At 38.4% G+C, this 17,492-nt stretch overlaps 1 protein-coding gene across 5 annotated transcripts in view; it reads left to right on the top strand.

The window, feature by feature from the left end:
* Nucleotides 1–17,492, top strand: part of usp15 (ubiquitin specific peptidase 15) — a 47,432-nt gene that overhangs the window by 7,276 nt on the left and 22,664 nt on the right. For 3 of the 5 annotated variants that reach the window (XM_012958642.3, XM_012958643.3, XM_031897670.1), the window contains exons 3-8: nt 464–594; nt 2,000–2,126; nt 3,543–3,688; nt 4,824–4,882; nt 7,467–7,553; nt 15,337–15,481. In XM_012958642.3, the coding sequence (XP_012814096.1) occupies nt 464–594; nt 2,000–2,126; nt 3,543–3,688; nt 4,824–4,882; nt 7,467–7,553; nt 15,337–15,481 (695 nt within the window). 5 annotated transcript variants of the gene reach the window in all.

Genomic DNA, 17,492 nt, shown 5'->3' with positions numbered 1-17,492 from the left:
CCATTTATAAAATAATCAAGTTACTGTTCACTGATCCCCTCTTGGCAGTCTGTATCTACATTCAGTTCTGTGTCAGAGTTGAATAGTTTAGATCAGGGGTCCCCAACTCATGACCCACAGTCAAATGTTAAAAGACTTGGAGAGTAACACAAGCATCATAAAAGTTTATGGAGGTGCCAAATAAGGGCTAAGATTGGCTATTAGGTAGCCTCTATGCACACTATCTGCTTCCAGGAGGCTTTATTTGGTGGTAAATCTTCTTTTTATTCAACCAAAACTTACCTCCAAGTCAGGAATTCAAAAATCATCTGGTTTAGATCACTGGTTTAGAAGCAAGAGCAAAATATCACAGCCTATCATCATAAAGCTTGATATCCAAAGTTTGTAATAAATAGAAGCATATTGTATAAAAATGATGTACAGATAATTGTAGTTTGCAATTATTTTTTTAAATCTGTTGCAGATACTGACACTCAGTCTCTTAAGGAGCATCTTATCGATGAGCTTGACTACATTTTGTTGCCCACTGAAGGGTGGAACAAGCTTGTTAGCTGGTATTCTGTGGTAGAAAGCCAACAGCCTATAGCACGCAAGGTATTTCAATGTTTGTGTCTAGTTTTGCAATTTATTTGCATTTTGGGCTAATTGTTTTTAGCCCTCATAGGTCTTTATAGATTGTGTTTATGTTGATTATAATTCTGGCACAGGAGAAACACGATTTCTAAAACAGTGCTCGAGAAACAACTGTAGTAACACATAGAGGCAGATTTACTAAAATTCGAGTTTTCACATTTTGGAAAAAGGAACTTCAGCTCACCAGGTTTTTCCTTCGAAATGTTACATTTTTGTGTTATCAGTTTTTTGATCCATAACTTGAAAAATAAAAAGAATCTCTATTGTGTTTATTTCACTTTAAAAATCCTTGAATAGTTACAACAAATAGATACAACAAAAGTAAGTTACTGTACCCAACCAATCTGCATGATACTAATTTGGCCTCTACCCAGGCGGATTCAGTGCTTCCGGGTGCAGGCATAACTAGTAGATTTTTTTTTTTTTCAAATGTAGGGGTGGATTGTCAGCCTGCACTTATCAGCAGGCTCACAAGCCACCCTGTGTGCCCTTGCCCTATGGTTGGTGCAAACAAAACTCTGGAGCTTGATATAGATATAATATATTCTGCTTAAGTATGTATCATTTTATCACTTTACTGTTTGCCTCTTCTTTAATTTCTGACAGCTAATACCTAAAATGTTTGCAAAATGTTGTTGGTTACTAGGAGTAATACTACTGCTGGTGCAATTTAGTAAATTACACTCTATCAATTTTATTGGTCAAATGTGAAAACACATCTATGTTTTCTAAACATATACAACATCTTTGAGATCATCTCTTAAAGGAAAAGGAAGGGCTAAGCCACTTGGGGGTGCCAAAATGTTAGGCACCCCCAAGTGACTTAAATCACCCGGGCTGGTACCCCTGTTAGGAGAAAACAGCACCAGGGCACCTTGAGCGAGCGCTTCCTTCTTCCGCGTTTTTTCTGCAGCGGAATCCCTGGGCCGGCGCATGCGCAGTAGAGTGAAAAGCCGACTTCTTTGTTAAAGTTCGGTTTTTCACTCTATGTGCATGCGCTAGCGCGCCAACGCGGAAGAAGGAAGCGCTCGCTGCTACCCCGGGCTGGTGCTGGGCCGGGCAGGGGCACCAGCCCGGGGTACAAGGTAAGCAATTAAAGTCACTTGGGGGGTGCCTAACATTTTGGCACCCCCAAGTGACTTAGGCTTTCCTTCTCCTTTAAAGTTGCTAGGATAGTTTAGCATTCTTTGATAATAAAAAGGTACAATATAACTTTTGTTTATAATACATACAGAATATTCTTTAGGAACTGTAGTTAGGTAGATATATAGAATTATTTAAAGCTTTGCTTTGGTGAAGACATAAGTTAAATTTTTTGATACAATGTAATAAATCCTTAAACTCGTTCTGTGTCCTTTTTCTACAGGTGGTTGAACAGGGTATGTTTGTAAAGCACTGCAAAGTAGAAGTTTATTTAACAGAGTTAAAACTTTGTGAAAATGGAAACATGAACAATGTCGTCACACGACGATTCAGCAAAGCAGATACAATCGGTATGACCTTTTTTTGGAGTACATTCCAACTCTGACTTGCTAGATTTGCTTTACAGATCATGCACCAGACCAAGGCCATGCTTGGAATATCTGGGAGCCAATTAAAATTATGTTGCTGAACTCCCTGATTTATTTCTGACTTGGGGCAGATAATTTAGCTGTCTTGCTCACTAGGGAAGCTAATACCACTTGATTTTAGGTATTCTTGTCATTTATAATAAATACTAACCTGTTTATGGGAGTTAAAACTACGATAAAATGTACAGTAGAAGTGGCACCTTTGTTTTCTCCAATTCTACGTTTTCCTGAAATTTCTACCATTTTGACTCCATCCCCTGGGAAACGTAAAATTGGAGTTCTACTGTACAGGTATTTGCAGCATATAGAGGTTTTCTTTGGTTTAAAAGAACATTCCAGTTTTTCTCATTTTCCTTTTTCCAACACCCCCCCCCCCTTCTGTCCTTGAATTAGGGTGCCATTTAGACCTATTTAAGGTGCCATTTAGAAGTCTGAATTACTTACAAGCTATGGAGCAGGCAATAAGGAAAGGGCATTTAGCATCTCCCCACTAGGTTTTAAGGTGTAGAGCAAAGCCAGACCCTGGCAGGAGTGCTCAGATACATTTTTCTATAAACCCTTTTGCAAGCTGAATTACTTGCAAGATATTCATACTGCTATGCAGGTGAGGTGGGGATAATTTTTAAATGGAAAGTTTACTTCCTACATATGGTGAAAGGAAAAGATTCTCTTCTAAGTTATGTCATCTATATACATTTTGTCCATAATTGGTCTCCTTACTGTACATACTCTTTGTTTGCATATGGACAATTTAAATCTCTTTAGGTGGCCACACACGTGGCGATTTTAGATCTTTCGAAAAGATCGTACAATCTGCCACTAACTGTTCAGGACTGAAACGGCAGATAAGGAGGTAGAAACAATAGGATTTCTACCTCCTTCTGCCGATTCATCCCTGACGGCAGATTTTGCTCAGGCGCCTTCTATGGCGCCTGATCAAAATCTTTTAACTGGCCCGATCGGTGAGTCGACCGATATCAGATATCGGTCGACTCACCGACTTGCCATACACGTACCGAATATCGTACAAAACCTCGTTTCGTACGATATTATCGGTGCGTGTATGGCCAGCTTTTGTCTTTTTCAGTTGCCTAGTAACCAATGAGAGACCAATTAGAAATGTGTCTAGCTGTACTTCTTTAATCAGGGCTAATTGCTGATTGGTTTCTGTTAGGTTATTGCACTTGTAGAAAATTGGTACTTTAAGTTGATAAGCTTCCCACAGGACTTTTGTTAGTGTATAATTTATTATGCAAACATGATAAACAGAAAACTGAGGAGGTAACTACTTATGTGTATAGTATATATTTTCATTATTATATATTTTTGCTGTTTTAGACATGATTGAAAAAGAAATGAGAACAATCTTTAGTATTCCAGATGAAAAAGAGACCAGACTGTGGAACAAATACATGAGCAATACATTTGAGCCTTTGAATAAACCTGAAAGCACTATACAGGATGCTGGACTATACCAAGGACAGGTATAGCACACACTTTAAAGTTTTTTTTTTTATAAGAAATTGGAGTTGTCAAGTTGCAGTTTACTGTTCAATTTAGGTTAAAGCTGCATGTTCTTTTGAATTCTTTCTATGATTTTTTCCATCATAATCCAGCATGATTATAAATGTTTTCAGTTAGATAGTACAGGTATCGGACCCCTTATCTGGAAACCCGTTATCCAGAAAGCTCCGAATTACGGAATGCCCGTCTCCCATAGACTCCATTTTAATCAAATAATTCAGAATTTTAAAACTGATTTCCTTTTTCTATGTAGAAATAAAACAGAACCTTGTAATTGATTCCAACTAAGATATAATTAATCCTTATTGGATGCAAAACAGTCCTATTGGGTTTAATTAAGGTTTTATTGATTTTTTTAGTAGACTTAAGGTATTGAGATCCAAATTACAGAAAGACCCCTTATCCGGAATACCCTTGGTCCCGAGCATTCTGGATAATGGGTCCTATACCTGTATATTTAAATCATATATTGGTAACTGTATTATAGTATTATCACAGCCAGTGTCCCGAGGAAGGCAGACAAGGTTTTCCCCTATGTTAAGCACAATGGGGTAAAAATTGTAGAGTAAAAAGTTTATTTAAGGATAAAATATAAGTGGGAAATACCACCATTGTATTTTAATTCCTCTGCCCTCTCTCCAAATGTGTTACAAAAGAGGGCAGAACTTTGTTAGTTTTCCTTTTTCATTTTAGCTGTAGAGGTCCACTTTACGCTGAATATTTTCCTTCTACATTGTGCTTAATATATCAGAATACCAAAGATACCATAATTTTGTAGTGTTAAAAACTTTAATTATAATTATATCCACTGCTCCTTTATCAGTATCCCTTGCTCTATCTTTCCCCATTTCATCATGGATCTCAGACCTCAGAGAACCAAGTTATCTATCTGCATGTCCCTATTTTCTTAGCCAGTTTTCACCAGTCCTAACCCAATCATTGATACACAGAAAATGAATTTAGGAATACCTTTTTCAATTTATTTTAAGTAAGGGTTCACTGTTAAATTGGTTGCAATTTTAATGCTGAAATGGTTTAATGTTTTATTGTTGTAGGTTTTACCTATATAATAGATATGTTTCTCTTGTTGCCTAGATGCTAGTAATTGAACAGAAAAATCAAGAAGGGCAGTGGCCAAGAGGTTCTATGCCTAAGTAAGTCAATTTACATATTCCTGATTTTATATAACAGTATTGATCTGGTCTAGAAAGTTATTGAATGTTTCTTCCTTTACTCACTGAACTGCCAAATCTAACTAATTTTTCAGAGGAATTTTTGTATAAATATGTTATATATAACCCGCACATATAAGAAAAGTTTTAAAAATTGATCTTGATCTGTAAATCTAGAACCAATATGCCACAGTGCATGCATCCGCATCTAAGGCTAATGTTTTTCTGGGATAATGAGCAATTCAGTGGAAAACTTTGCATATACAGGGTCAGACTGGGCTTGCAGGACACTGGGAGAAATACTGGCAGGCCTGTTGCTCAAATCTTAGAATGAAATACATTCAGAAGTCACCTAATCAAGAGTTAAACATCTAAGGCTAAGAGAGGCTAAAAGTGTGTTCATCTGCATGTACCTCCCACTCACAGAGTCAAATATATATTTGTTAAGAGAGTGTGCATTATCAAAATAGATAATTAAATAAATCATGTGCAAAAGTGATCCATATATTGCACCACCCAGTGTCTCAGATTTTTGAAAAATAAGGCTTGTATTATTATCTTTAAAATAACTGTATGTTGTCCAAAAAATTAAAGGGGGAGGTCAGGACTGAGTCTGTCATTTGTTTCGGCTACTAAGAGAGAGAGTCTCTTTTGAGAGTTGCATAGTAGGAGGGTGGAGTTACACAGGGATTCATCTCCCAAGCCCCTGTATATGTTCTTTAACCTTTCACAGAAGAGAGTGATTTATAATATATCTGTGGGTTCTCTACAGATCTCACCTCATAAATATGCCCCCCTCATTTATTAGCACCAATATATAAACTGGCAATCTCTGTTGTTGTTACCCCAGAATCAGTATTTCATTGTAGCAATCATGATGCCTGCCTGCCCCAATTCTAAAGCGCCTAAAGCCTGTTTCACTTTGTCTGTCCGAGCAAGATGCAAGAGCAAGTTTATGGGTTAACTGACTGGCAAACCAGGACAGAAAGCTAAATGGAGGAATGATGCAGGCACTCAAAGGAAATTTAAATTGCAGAAACTCTTGATACTCTTCTCAGAAATCAATAAAGCTGCAGTTATTCCATCACTTGGAGCTAATCCATGGCTATGATGTTAACACCAGAACATATTCCTAAATGGAGAACACATTTCGAATTTCAGTGGCCAAACACTCTATCCCACACTTAGGATTTTACCTTTCTAAAAACCTCCACAAATTATGTTCTTTCCATATATCCCTGTTCTTTCACAAATCCACAAACTCTGAAACTGAAAGCAACTTTGGTTGTCATATTTAGGCAGAGCTGAATTAATTTAAGTGACTCTTTTATTCTCTCCCCAAGCTTTATCTCGGATTCTAAAACCTAACAATGAGAAATGGTTAGAGTGGAATTTAGCTCCTATACAGTCATGGCCAAAATTGTTGGCACCCCAGAAATTTTTCCAGAAAATTAAGTATTTCTCACAGAAAAGTATTTCCGTAACACATGTTTTGCTATACACATGTTTATTCCCTTTGTGTGTATTGGAACAGAATAAAAAAGGGAGGAAAAAAAGCAAATTGGACATAATGTCACACAAAACTTCAAAAATGGGTTGGACAAAAAATAGGGCTATTTTTGTCTTCAGATGAGTCTTAAATCACTTCTTGAAAATGGGTAAATTGGAGCACTGAAGAGAGCACTCCTTTGCAGTAGAGTTGTTAATGGAGGGAGGCAAGCCTCTTTTTTAAGAAGAAAATACATTTATTGAAGAGGATTATTGTGTAGGGCTTCAAACACACTATGTAGTAATTTGCAGTAAGCCCATAAGATGCATATTTTGTGGTAAGATCATGTAAATTGTTGTTAATACCACTTCAAACATCATTTCAGTGACGTATGTGTTATATGCTAAATAGCATTTTAATTGTGATTATGTTGCGATAATGATTAAGATTTGTTAAATTAACCCCTTTGTAGAGACACATTCTACATGGATCATTTGCATTTAAAAATCCATACAGACATACCCATTTAAATTAAAAGAAAATTGTATTGAGCCCCTTTATATTTTAAGAGATATTTTGAGCTTTTTGACACTTATGAGGTAATTTTAGACATTGTTGTAGTAGTTAGAAATGAATACGCATTATCATAGTGACATTCATTCATGATGCTGTACTGCAGAAATCTGCAGGCCTTCAAGTTGTTGCAAAAACTGCATTATGCCTCTACTAGTTTGTGTAACTACAACAGACACAAGTTACTGTGGTGTTGGTCTGCATTTCTTCTTCAATGCCATGTTCATGGCCATAAATGATGGAAGTACTCCTTTACTTAGCGAATAGAATGGCAACTAAAAAATGAGGTGGTGCAAAATAAATAATACAATGAATAGGTCTAAATGTAGAAACAATATTTGATGTACTGCTGAGCAAGCACATAGTTGACATGTTTTATTCAGTAATACTGCAGAAACTTGCTATTTCTATTATTATTTTGCCCCCAGGTTTGCAATGTGGTTTTTTTTTCATTTTATTTTTCAGCTATCACATCCGCTAATTTATGATTTTTATATTTTGAAGGTCCTCAGGTATACCAAATTTTTCAACTTTGCCAAAGATTTCTCCTTCATCTCTCTCAAATAATTATAACAACTTCAACAGCAGAATGTAAGCAGTGTGTTCTGGAATGTTTCTGCCAATTAATTTAACTTTGTTTCACAAGTGATTTTGTGCTATGCTTTTGGTTTTGAAGTCAACTTTCCATAGGTTAACCATGGTTAAGTTGTTGATTGTTTTTGCCTTCCTCTGCAACCCCTGCAGCTTACTAGAAGTTCCTTGGCTGTGCTGTGTCTTGCATTAAGTGTGGGTGCTTCCAGTTGATTCAAGCAGCTGAATTATGCATATATTTTTGCTATTACTAACCTGTTTTTCTGTGACCAGATTTTTAAATATAAAGTAATCACCATAATTTTCTTTTAATTCTTTCTAATTCCTTTTAATTTTCATTAAGGCTTGGGAAGGCTAAACCTACTTGAAAAAAAAAATTAAAAAAGAATTTCTGCTCCCTTACTAACTGCTGTTGCAAGGTCTGTCTTCAGCTGGGGGTGGGGGATGCTACTGACAGCCGAGCTGATTATGCAAGAGATTTTGTGGTGGGACAGTTGCTGCTATGCCTACTTACTTTAAACATCCATGACAACTGGTTAAGTGTCTCTTCTTATATATCCTACAGCTTCTGTGCTGCTGCTTTTGCCTTTAATGTTTAAGTACAGCAGTGGGTAATCAGATTGGCTGGTGGTTAACTCTGAACTTCATTACAGTTTCCGCTCCCTATTCTGTGACTCAAATTTTGGGGACAAAAGCAGGAGTGCTGAAGCTGTAGCAGACACTAAAGTAAATACTTGACCTGTGGTCATCAGCAAACCTCCACCTCAAATAAACTAATAAGAAAACATAAAATAAACATAACATAATGGTGAAGGGAAAAAACATGGTGGACACAATACAGTTAAAAGGAAAGGTGTAAAAGAGAAAAAAGTAAAATGTGAAAAAGTTATGATGAATAGGAGAAGAAATTGGAATACAAAGAAGGGGATATGAAAATGAGTTGATTAAGGAGAGGTGACGTCCCCACAAAACGTCCCCACAATCTTAGAAGCACTAGTAATTGGCTCCTTTGAGGAGCTCAAGAACCTACTTTATAGAGGCACAAAATATACGTAGAAAGCCATTCCACTAATATCCTCAACGGTAAGAACATGGCAAGTAGCCCTTAATCTTTTCCCCCAGACCCCCCCTCCACTGCTCCACATATTCCCCTCATTGGCACAATCCAAAACTGAAGCACTTTAGCACTGTCCCCAACTGTGGCATCAAGTACATCAATGATATTATATATATGGAGGGCAACCTTATGCAGTTCCAAGACTTCAAAGAAAAATATCTACTGCCTAACAGAATGTTATGTATATATTTACAACTGAGGCACACAGCTAGTTACCAATTCCGGACCCAAACTGTAGACACTACCCCAGGAGACTAGAAGAATATGCCCACACACCAGCTCTCCAAAAGCCTCTATCACTATTCTATAGCTCTCTAGTCTCTGCTGGACCATCCCCAGCTGCCAAAGCTCTCACCAAATGGCAAAAAGATATACCCACATTAAATGCTGAAACATGGGAAGTTGTCCTAGACTCTTGCTTTGAAGGCATGATAAGCAACATAAAGAGAAAAATTGGAGATAAATTACTCCAGTTAAAATACCTACATAGAATATACCTCACTCCACAAAGGTTACATGCAATGAACCCAGATATTCCACAAACCTGCCCGAAATGCTTTTCTCCAGAGGCAGACTACTTCCACATGGTCTGGACCTGTCCAGTGATACATGACTTCTGCAGGCAAATACTCCAGACCATCCAAAGCAAGATATCCCTCATAATACCCTAAACCGCACAATAACCCTTTTGAAGTAGAAGAGGAAACAAAAGGAATTCTGGGAGTGAATTCCAAACTCTTTAAAAAATCCCATTTACATGGGTTTATCCTATAGGCTACAGCTCACCCACTGGGTTTGAAGCTGAAGCCAGGACAATAGCTGATCAGATTCCCAACTACAGACCGGTTTTGCCCTTATTGGGGGCTCATCAGTGTAGTGTAGGGTTTTCTGATCAGCTTAGGTAGAGTCACCATGTGGTTCTACAAACAAATAAATTAGGTTGAGGAGACTGCCTCATACAGACAAAAGCAAACAAAAGGAATTCTGGGAGTGAATTCAAACAAATAAATTAGGTTGAGGAGACTGCCTCATACAGACAAAAGCAAACAAAAGGAATTCTGGGAGTGAATTCCAAACTCTTTAAAAAATCCCATTTACATGGGTTTATCCTATAGGCCACAGCTCACCCACTGGGTTTGAAGCTGAAGCCAGGACAATAGCAGTAGAAGAGGGAACTCCTAGAAGGGCACAGCACACTCTCCTTTCAATTCTATTAATGTATGCAAAGAAAGCTATAGCCCTCCATTGGAAATTGGAGGGCCGGGTCCCACAATATTATTCTGGACTAATATAATCTCCTAGGCATACCCTTTATATAAACTAACATACATTAGAAGGAACTGCCTGGAAAAATTCCAAAAAGTCTGGGGTGACTGGTTGGACCTAGAGGACGATAGGTAAAGGTTCTCTAGGAACCCATTATCCTTCCATCTTTTTTCTCTCTATGTAAAGTATTCCCCTCTCCCCCCCATGGTTCTATATCAAAGCTTTTAATAAAAGTATATTCCATCCAAAAAAGGAATATGTAAGAATAAATAGGAATTCCTGGGACCTGAAGGATAAATAAAAGAAACAAAAAATGTTGGAAGAAGTGAAATTGTTGGAAAGCAGTAGAAGAGAAGACCAAGAAATAAAAATGACAAAAAAGCATAAAGTACTGAGCTGTAATATAGAATGTGAGTCAGGTGTTTCATATTTTTTGTACATCTGTAAATATATGGTTGTTGATTTACAGCATATAAATGTGCTTGGGGCAGAAAGCCACTGATTTACACTGTAAAAATGTAAGTGACTCTTACTGTACTCATACTGTAAAATGTGTTTTGGTGAGAATGGGTGTTTTAAATCCATACATGGCAGCCACCCACTGTTTTTTTGCATTATAAAATATAATGACATTTCCAGTACCGTGTAAAGTTCTTCCTGTGAAAGTTGACCATCCTAACGCCAGATTTTACACTGTTATTTTATGTAATGACGCCAATTGTACCCCTGGAGATGTGTGCCGAATTTTGTTGCCAGTTTTTACATTGCATTATAAAACTGCCCTTAAGGGGGGTGATTTATCAATGTTAGAGTTTGATTTTTTTCATGATTTTTGCTAAAATTTTTGTGCTAAATATTATGGTTTCAAAAACTGGAATGTCTGTTTTTTGTCCAAAAAACTTGAATGTTAAACTTCCCCATCTAAAAGCTTGCTATAGAAGTCTGTGGGAGTTTTCCTAGGCAAAGTCAAGCCATATTTTCAATTCTAGTTTTTTGAGTTTTATTTGAGTTTGTTAACTTAAATTTAGCAAGCATACGATATGCAAGTTTATTTTATTAAGAAAAACAAACTTGAATTCACAAACGTGAAAATTGATAAATAAGCCCATTGGCGTCTGCCTTTCTATCAGTGCTGTAAGTGCTATTAGAACATGCTGTATGTCTAAAGAGATCGACAGCCATAGATATGTTTTGTCCTTATGTGTCAATTTTTGCTTGCCTTATCAGTGGGCCCATCAAGCTCCACTGAAAATGATTTTCACCCCTGCAAAAACCACAAAACCCTAAAACTGACCTCAAGAAACTGATCTCAAAAACATTAAGACACTTTTAAGCTAACTTATCTAAAACTCCATGCCTTAACGTTCCATCAACCTCTAATTTTCAGCTCTAAGGATTCGAAATTAGCTTAAAGGAAAAATAAAGTCAAAGTCACTTGGGGGTGCCAAAATGTTAGGCACCCCCAAGTGACTTTGACCGCCTACCTTTTACCCCGGGCTGGTGCCCCTGTGAGGAAGGAACAGCACCAGCCCGGGGTAGCTGCCGGCGCTTCCTTTTCCTGATTCGCTGCGCGCGCATGCGCAGTAGAGTGAAAAGCCGAACTTTAAATGTTAAAGTCGGCTTTTCACTCTACTGCGCATGCGCCCACCGCTGGCACTCAGGAAAAGGAAGCGAGGAAGACGGAAGCGCTGCGCTCCAGGTGCCCCGGGCTGGTGCTGTTTTCTCCCAACAGGGGCACCAGCCCGGGGTACGAGGTAAGCGGTTAAAGTCACTTGGGGGTGCCTAACATTTTGGCACCCCCAAGTGACTTTGACTTTCGTTTCCCTTTAAACCTTTAGCCGCCCCAAACAAAAAAATCACCCTTTGCCTATGACTCCCATTACAACTGTGCAAAGTTTATGTAAGCATAGAATCTTCCTGTTTCCACTAATGCACACCTACCCTGGAATTCCCTCTTGCTGCTCATGGGTATAGTATATACACAGTGTGGAAAAATTAACATGACAGGAGTTTTGAGGCACATTTCACTTAATTTTACTACTTTTGGGCCTTTAGTTGGACAGCTCTTTTTTTAGGGAAAGAATCTGTTAACTGTAATGCTTTGGAACCTGTCAATTTTCAATAAGAGGTCTTAAAAAAGAAAATCTTCTTTGCACAGCTTTCTTTTTATGGAATTTTTAACTAATTTTGCCTTACTTGATGATTTATGCTTACCTACTTGCATTTTCTGCACAAATTATCTACTCCAGCAGATCAGTGTAGTGCAGTAGAGATCATTATTGTGTAGACACATACCTGAACTTGAAAGGAAGCACTGTGGTGTAAGCCGACAGCATCATTTAACTGCGCTGCCAGATTCTTTCCGTCAGTCAAGCATTTAAGTTCCGCCTTAGAAGCCCTGACTGACAAACCTTGAGGGACCATACAAGCGTGTCGCGTTGGAGTCCGACACACTCTAAAGTGACCTATGTCCAGTTTATATAGAAAGAGGTCAAATTGAGGAAAATGGCCAAATGGGCATATAGGCAAATTTTTTTTTATGAAGAATGCAATTCTGCAAAGACATGAGAAGTGTCACAATACCTTTAAGGCCAGTTAAAACATTTAAAGTTTAAAACTCAATACAATGGCTGCCATCATAAATTACGATGCAGTCAAAAAAATGTGAGCCCCGGGCTTTCTTGAGGCTCTTCTCCCAGTGAGGGCTCGTCGGGCTGCTGGTGACACGCACTGGATCTCATGCGCATAACATTGCATCCGGCCCGGCATCCTCCTCAAGCTTCGACTGAGGAGAGGGGGCCGAGGCCGCCGTAGATGAGAGAACCGAGGAGGAGGAGGTACCGCTACAAGATGGTGGCGGGGGAGTGGGGCAGCCTGGAAATAATATTCTGTAGTGAGGGGTGGGGGAGTGTGTGCTCTCTGGCCTGTTATATACATAGGGGAAGCGCTGCAGCATTAATCCTGCCCTAAAGCCTGGCTTACATAGGGCTACTGTATCAGGCGCTATTGTATACACATAGGGAACGGCTTGCCTACCTCACAGTAATGCAGGGCATAGTAATGCTGGGCTGTAGTAATGCTGGGCTGTAGTAATGCTGGGCTGTAGTAATGCTGGGCTGTAGTAATGCTGGGCTGTAGTAATGCTGGGCTGTAGTAATGCTGGGCTGTAGTAATGCAGGGCTATAGTAATGCAGGGCTATAGTAATGCAGGGCTATAGTAAAGATGGGCTATAGTAATGCAGGGCTGTAGTAAAGCTGGGCTATAGTAATTTGGCCTCCCCTCTATGAGGCAGTGCAGTGTAGTAAGACATTTATTTGCAAATGACATAATGAAAAAAGACATACCTTTCCCACCCTAGGCTTATACTCGAGTCAATAAGTTTTTCCAGTTTTCTTCGGCATAATTAGGTACCTCGGCTTATATTCGGATTGGCTTATACTCGAGTATATACGGTAACTTAAAATTATATTTGTAATGGACATTCCCATTTTTATTTTACTGTTACTGATCTATTCCAGCACTGTAACAGAGATTCAATATTTAGGACAAAATGCGGCTACTCTGCAGGAAAATGATTTCTAATCAGTTTGATCTGCTTACCACTAACTAGCAAATATTGCTATCCCATTGTAGGACAGAGCCACCTAGGAGTTAATACAGAATGTAATTATGAATCCTAATTATTTTTGGAAGTATGGGCTTGCACAATGGGTTTGGTCAGTAGCTTCTTTTAGTGACTGGCTACTTAGATAATAGTGGTCTGTGGGTGCAAATCTTGGAAAATCCTTCCGAAGATGTAAATTCCAGTTTAAAGGAACCATCACCAGTCATTCGTTTGGGAAACATTTGGGCACATTCATCACCATAAGGATCCCTGCATCAAATTCAGTTCCATGGGGTTGAATTTATGTTTAGATTGTCCTGCAATTTAATCACAGCTAAGACATAGCGTACGTGTGCTGGGGTCTGGGGTGGTACCTATAAACCCTGACTATTTCTTTACAAAGCCCAATAACATTGCCACAGCTTAGTGAGTGAATTGCTCTAGTTACAGAAGAATTGGCACACTGTTGGCACATGGAATTTCTGCTTCCATATAACAGTTATGCTTGGGGACATGGATCCTTAATTGTAATTTTAGTATTGATGTTTAAAATAAAAAGACTGGGTTGTTTGGGTATAATAGTTGTGAGAGACTGTAGTGGAGAATGTTAAGTACCACTGATCTAGGTTAAATTCTTCCCAATGGAACATCAGAGCATGGCTGATAAAAGAATTTTATTAACATTTTATTTTTACAGCGTTGCGTGCATAGTGTTGGGTTTTTGTAGTGCAGACCCAGTAACAGTGTTTAAAGATTGAAGGTGCTACATGGGATCACATGGATATAAAATTAGCTGGATCTGATGACTTCTTTCACCAGAAAGATGTATTTTATTTGCAATTGCCAGGATCCACTGTATACTCTGTATATGCAGAGAGTTGTATTTACTTACTATAGCAAAAACACTGCAGGATGAATTTATATGTATCCATGTATATTTTAAATTGCTTTTTTCCCTAAATACTTTCTATATCTGTAACATAACCAGGCAGTTCTCCCATCTCGGCTGTAATATTTGAACTGTTATTTATAGAGCATTATACATGGGATTGGGTTCCACTTGATGTTAATTATACCACGGTTTGATGCCACAGCAAATATCATCTCAACAGAGAGACCCCATAAACATAAAAATGACTATTAATATTATACGTTTTAGTTATGGTTATACTGTACTGTGCAGTTTTGCATAATTCCATATGTAAATGCTAAGGGATCTGGAAATAAATAACTATTTTCCTGACAAAATGATAGTGCTGGGAGTTGCAGTTACCCACAAACTTGGCTTTGGAATCCTTGATGCTACACAGATAAATGGAGCATGCTTCAGCACATACTTCCTTGTTTGCAGCTTGAAAACATTAGCTCGTATTGTCCTTGCTGGCAGGCTATAAATAGGCCTTTTTTTTCCTTTGGGCCTGTGGATCTTTTGTCCTTGTAAATTTTGCTATATCACCTGTAACTGGATAGCAAATCTATTCAGCGCTACTAAAATCTCCAATCCTATGACTGTAGGATTACACATTTTCGTAAATATTTAAGTATAATATTGACAATTAATAAAAGCTCATGAAATGACTGATTGCTGCTGGGCATATTTCAAATCCAAATGTTTTAAATTCCAAAGGCCAAGATCAAATCAAGTGAACTGTGAACCCATTCAACCAAATCCAGGGTACTGGTAATGTGCAGAAGTGATTTGTTCCTTTGTATGCATTAGTTCTTTCTTGATGTTCTCGAAGGACTTAAAGCTGATTAATATTTATAAACAAAATTGTTTCATGTTCTATTTTAGTATGAAAAATTCAAACTATTGCCTGCCTTCATATGCTGCCTACAAGAACTATGAATACTCTGAGCCAGGAAGACACAATGAACAACCTGGACTCTGTGGTCTCAGCAACTTGGGGAACACTTGTTTTATGAATTCTGCAATTCAGGTAAGGTGATCATTTAGATCAGTGCTGTCCAACTTCTGCGGTGCCGAGGGCCGGAATTTCTCTAGCATACATGGTGGAGGGCCGTTAATGGAAGCCAGTTTTGACCACTCCCCTTTTTGAAACCACACCCACTTCAAACCACACCTATTTTATCACAATGGTGGTAGCACAGCAAAATCCCAAATGCTTGGTGCTTACTGTGGGGATATCAACCATCATTCATATGTGAAAGAATTATGTCATATTAAGATATACCCTTAATTTCCATATGCCTCCTCCTCCCCTGTGGATAGCACAGCAACCCCCAGTACATAATTACACACCTTAGGGACCATTTAATGACTATTTCCAACTGCCAACAAACTCCCACAACAAACCCCTGCCAGGTTCACCTCCCACAAGCAGCATAGGGCAAGCAGAGTATGCTGCCTGTGTGTGCCATACTCTGCCTACTCTGCCATACACACAGGCAGCACAGTCCAGGCAGTACCTACATAGGTACCTACAGTACCTATGTCTGAGGTGTGAAGAAGTGAACAATGGGGGTGATTACAGCCTGAGCCTAAGGTGTGAACACTGCAGGGGGTGAACAATGCAGGTATTAAAAGGTGTGAAAAACACAGGGGATTACATTTTTAAACAATACAGGAGGATTACAGCCTGAATCTGAGGTGAGAACCATGCAGGGGGGGCAGTTAATCTCAGTACTGATACCATTTAAAGCTTACCCCACACAGAGGGGGGTCGCGGGCCGCCAGTTGGACAGCACTGATTTAGATGATCAGTAAGTATTTGAAGAACACCATGTATAACATATATGTATAATATAGTAATATTTGATGTTTTGTAGTTCTGTTTATTAACAGAAATAAAACAGAACTTTAAAATATATAGTGTAACAACTCATGTTTAAAGGAGCAGTAACACCAAAAAATGAAAGTGTATAAAAGTAATTAGAATATAATGTTCTGTTGCCCTGCACTGGTAAGAATGGCATGTTTGCCACTACAATAGTTTATATTAAGAATGCTGCTGGGTAGCCATATGGGCAGCCATTCAGATAACAGATAAAACATTATTGTATTCTACAGAGGTTATCTGCTATGTAACCTGTGCCTTTTCTCCTTCTTTCCAGCTTGAATCGCTGCCCCCATGCCTACACATCAGCTTATTTAATACACTTTTTTAATATAAATCAAGCCTTTTTTATCACTCATTTTAATTACAAAAGTCCCTACAGTAAACTCTCATGGTACTGTAGGTTACATTTGCGCAGTGATCCCCAACCAGTGGCTCGCAAGCAACATGTTGCTCCCCAACCCCTTGGATGTTGCTCTTAGTGGCCCTAAAGCAGGTGCTTATTTTTAAATTCCTGGCTTAGAAGCAAGTTTTGGTTGGGTAAAAAATAGGTGTACTGCCAAACATAGCCACCTGTAGACTGCCAGTCCACATGGGGCCTACCAAATAACCAATCATAGTCTTTATTTGGCACTTCCAGGTACATTTTTCATGCTTGTGTTTCTCCCCAACTCTTTTTATACTTGAATGTGGCTTGAATATGGTTGGGAACCCCTGCATTAGCAAATAAATGGACAGAGGTTTGTCTCTTACTCCCATATTCCTTTCTAATTAAAAAAAATTATATTGGAACACAGAGGCAGTCCTTTTTTTAAGGTTTGCTTCAATATTATGGAGATATATTTTTGCTTTTTTAAATGCAAGTAGAAATTTTATGGCAATAAGGGCATGAAATGTAACTTGTTTGTAATAGCCCAAAGTGTTTACTACTGAATTATGTTCTTATGATGTGTTTTTTCCCTTGTTGAATAATAAGTAAACCTTTTTTTTTTTTCTATGAGTAAAATTACTCTAAACAGCCTCCAGAATTTACCTACCTTTGTCCCAGCATTCTCTCTGACCTGGTTCCTCAGTCAGAAGGTGTTCTTTTTCTTTGCTTCCTTGTGCAGAGTGAAACCCTGCCCCCACTTCCTGTTCAGTTCTCTCTTCAATT

Source organism: Xenopus tropicalis, chromosome 3 (genome assembly GCF_000004195.4).
Source record: "Xenopus tropicalis strain Nigerian chromosome 3, UCB_Xtro_10.0, whole genome shotgun sequence".
In the NCBI taxonomy this organism is placed as follows: domain Eukaryota; kingdom Metazoa; phylum Chordata; class Amphibia; order Anura; family Pipidae; genus Xenopus; species Xenopus tropicalis.
This window is presented reverse-complemented; position numbering and strand designations above follow the sequence as displayed.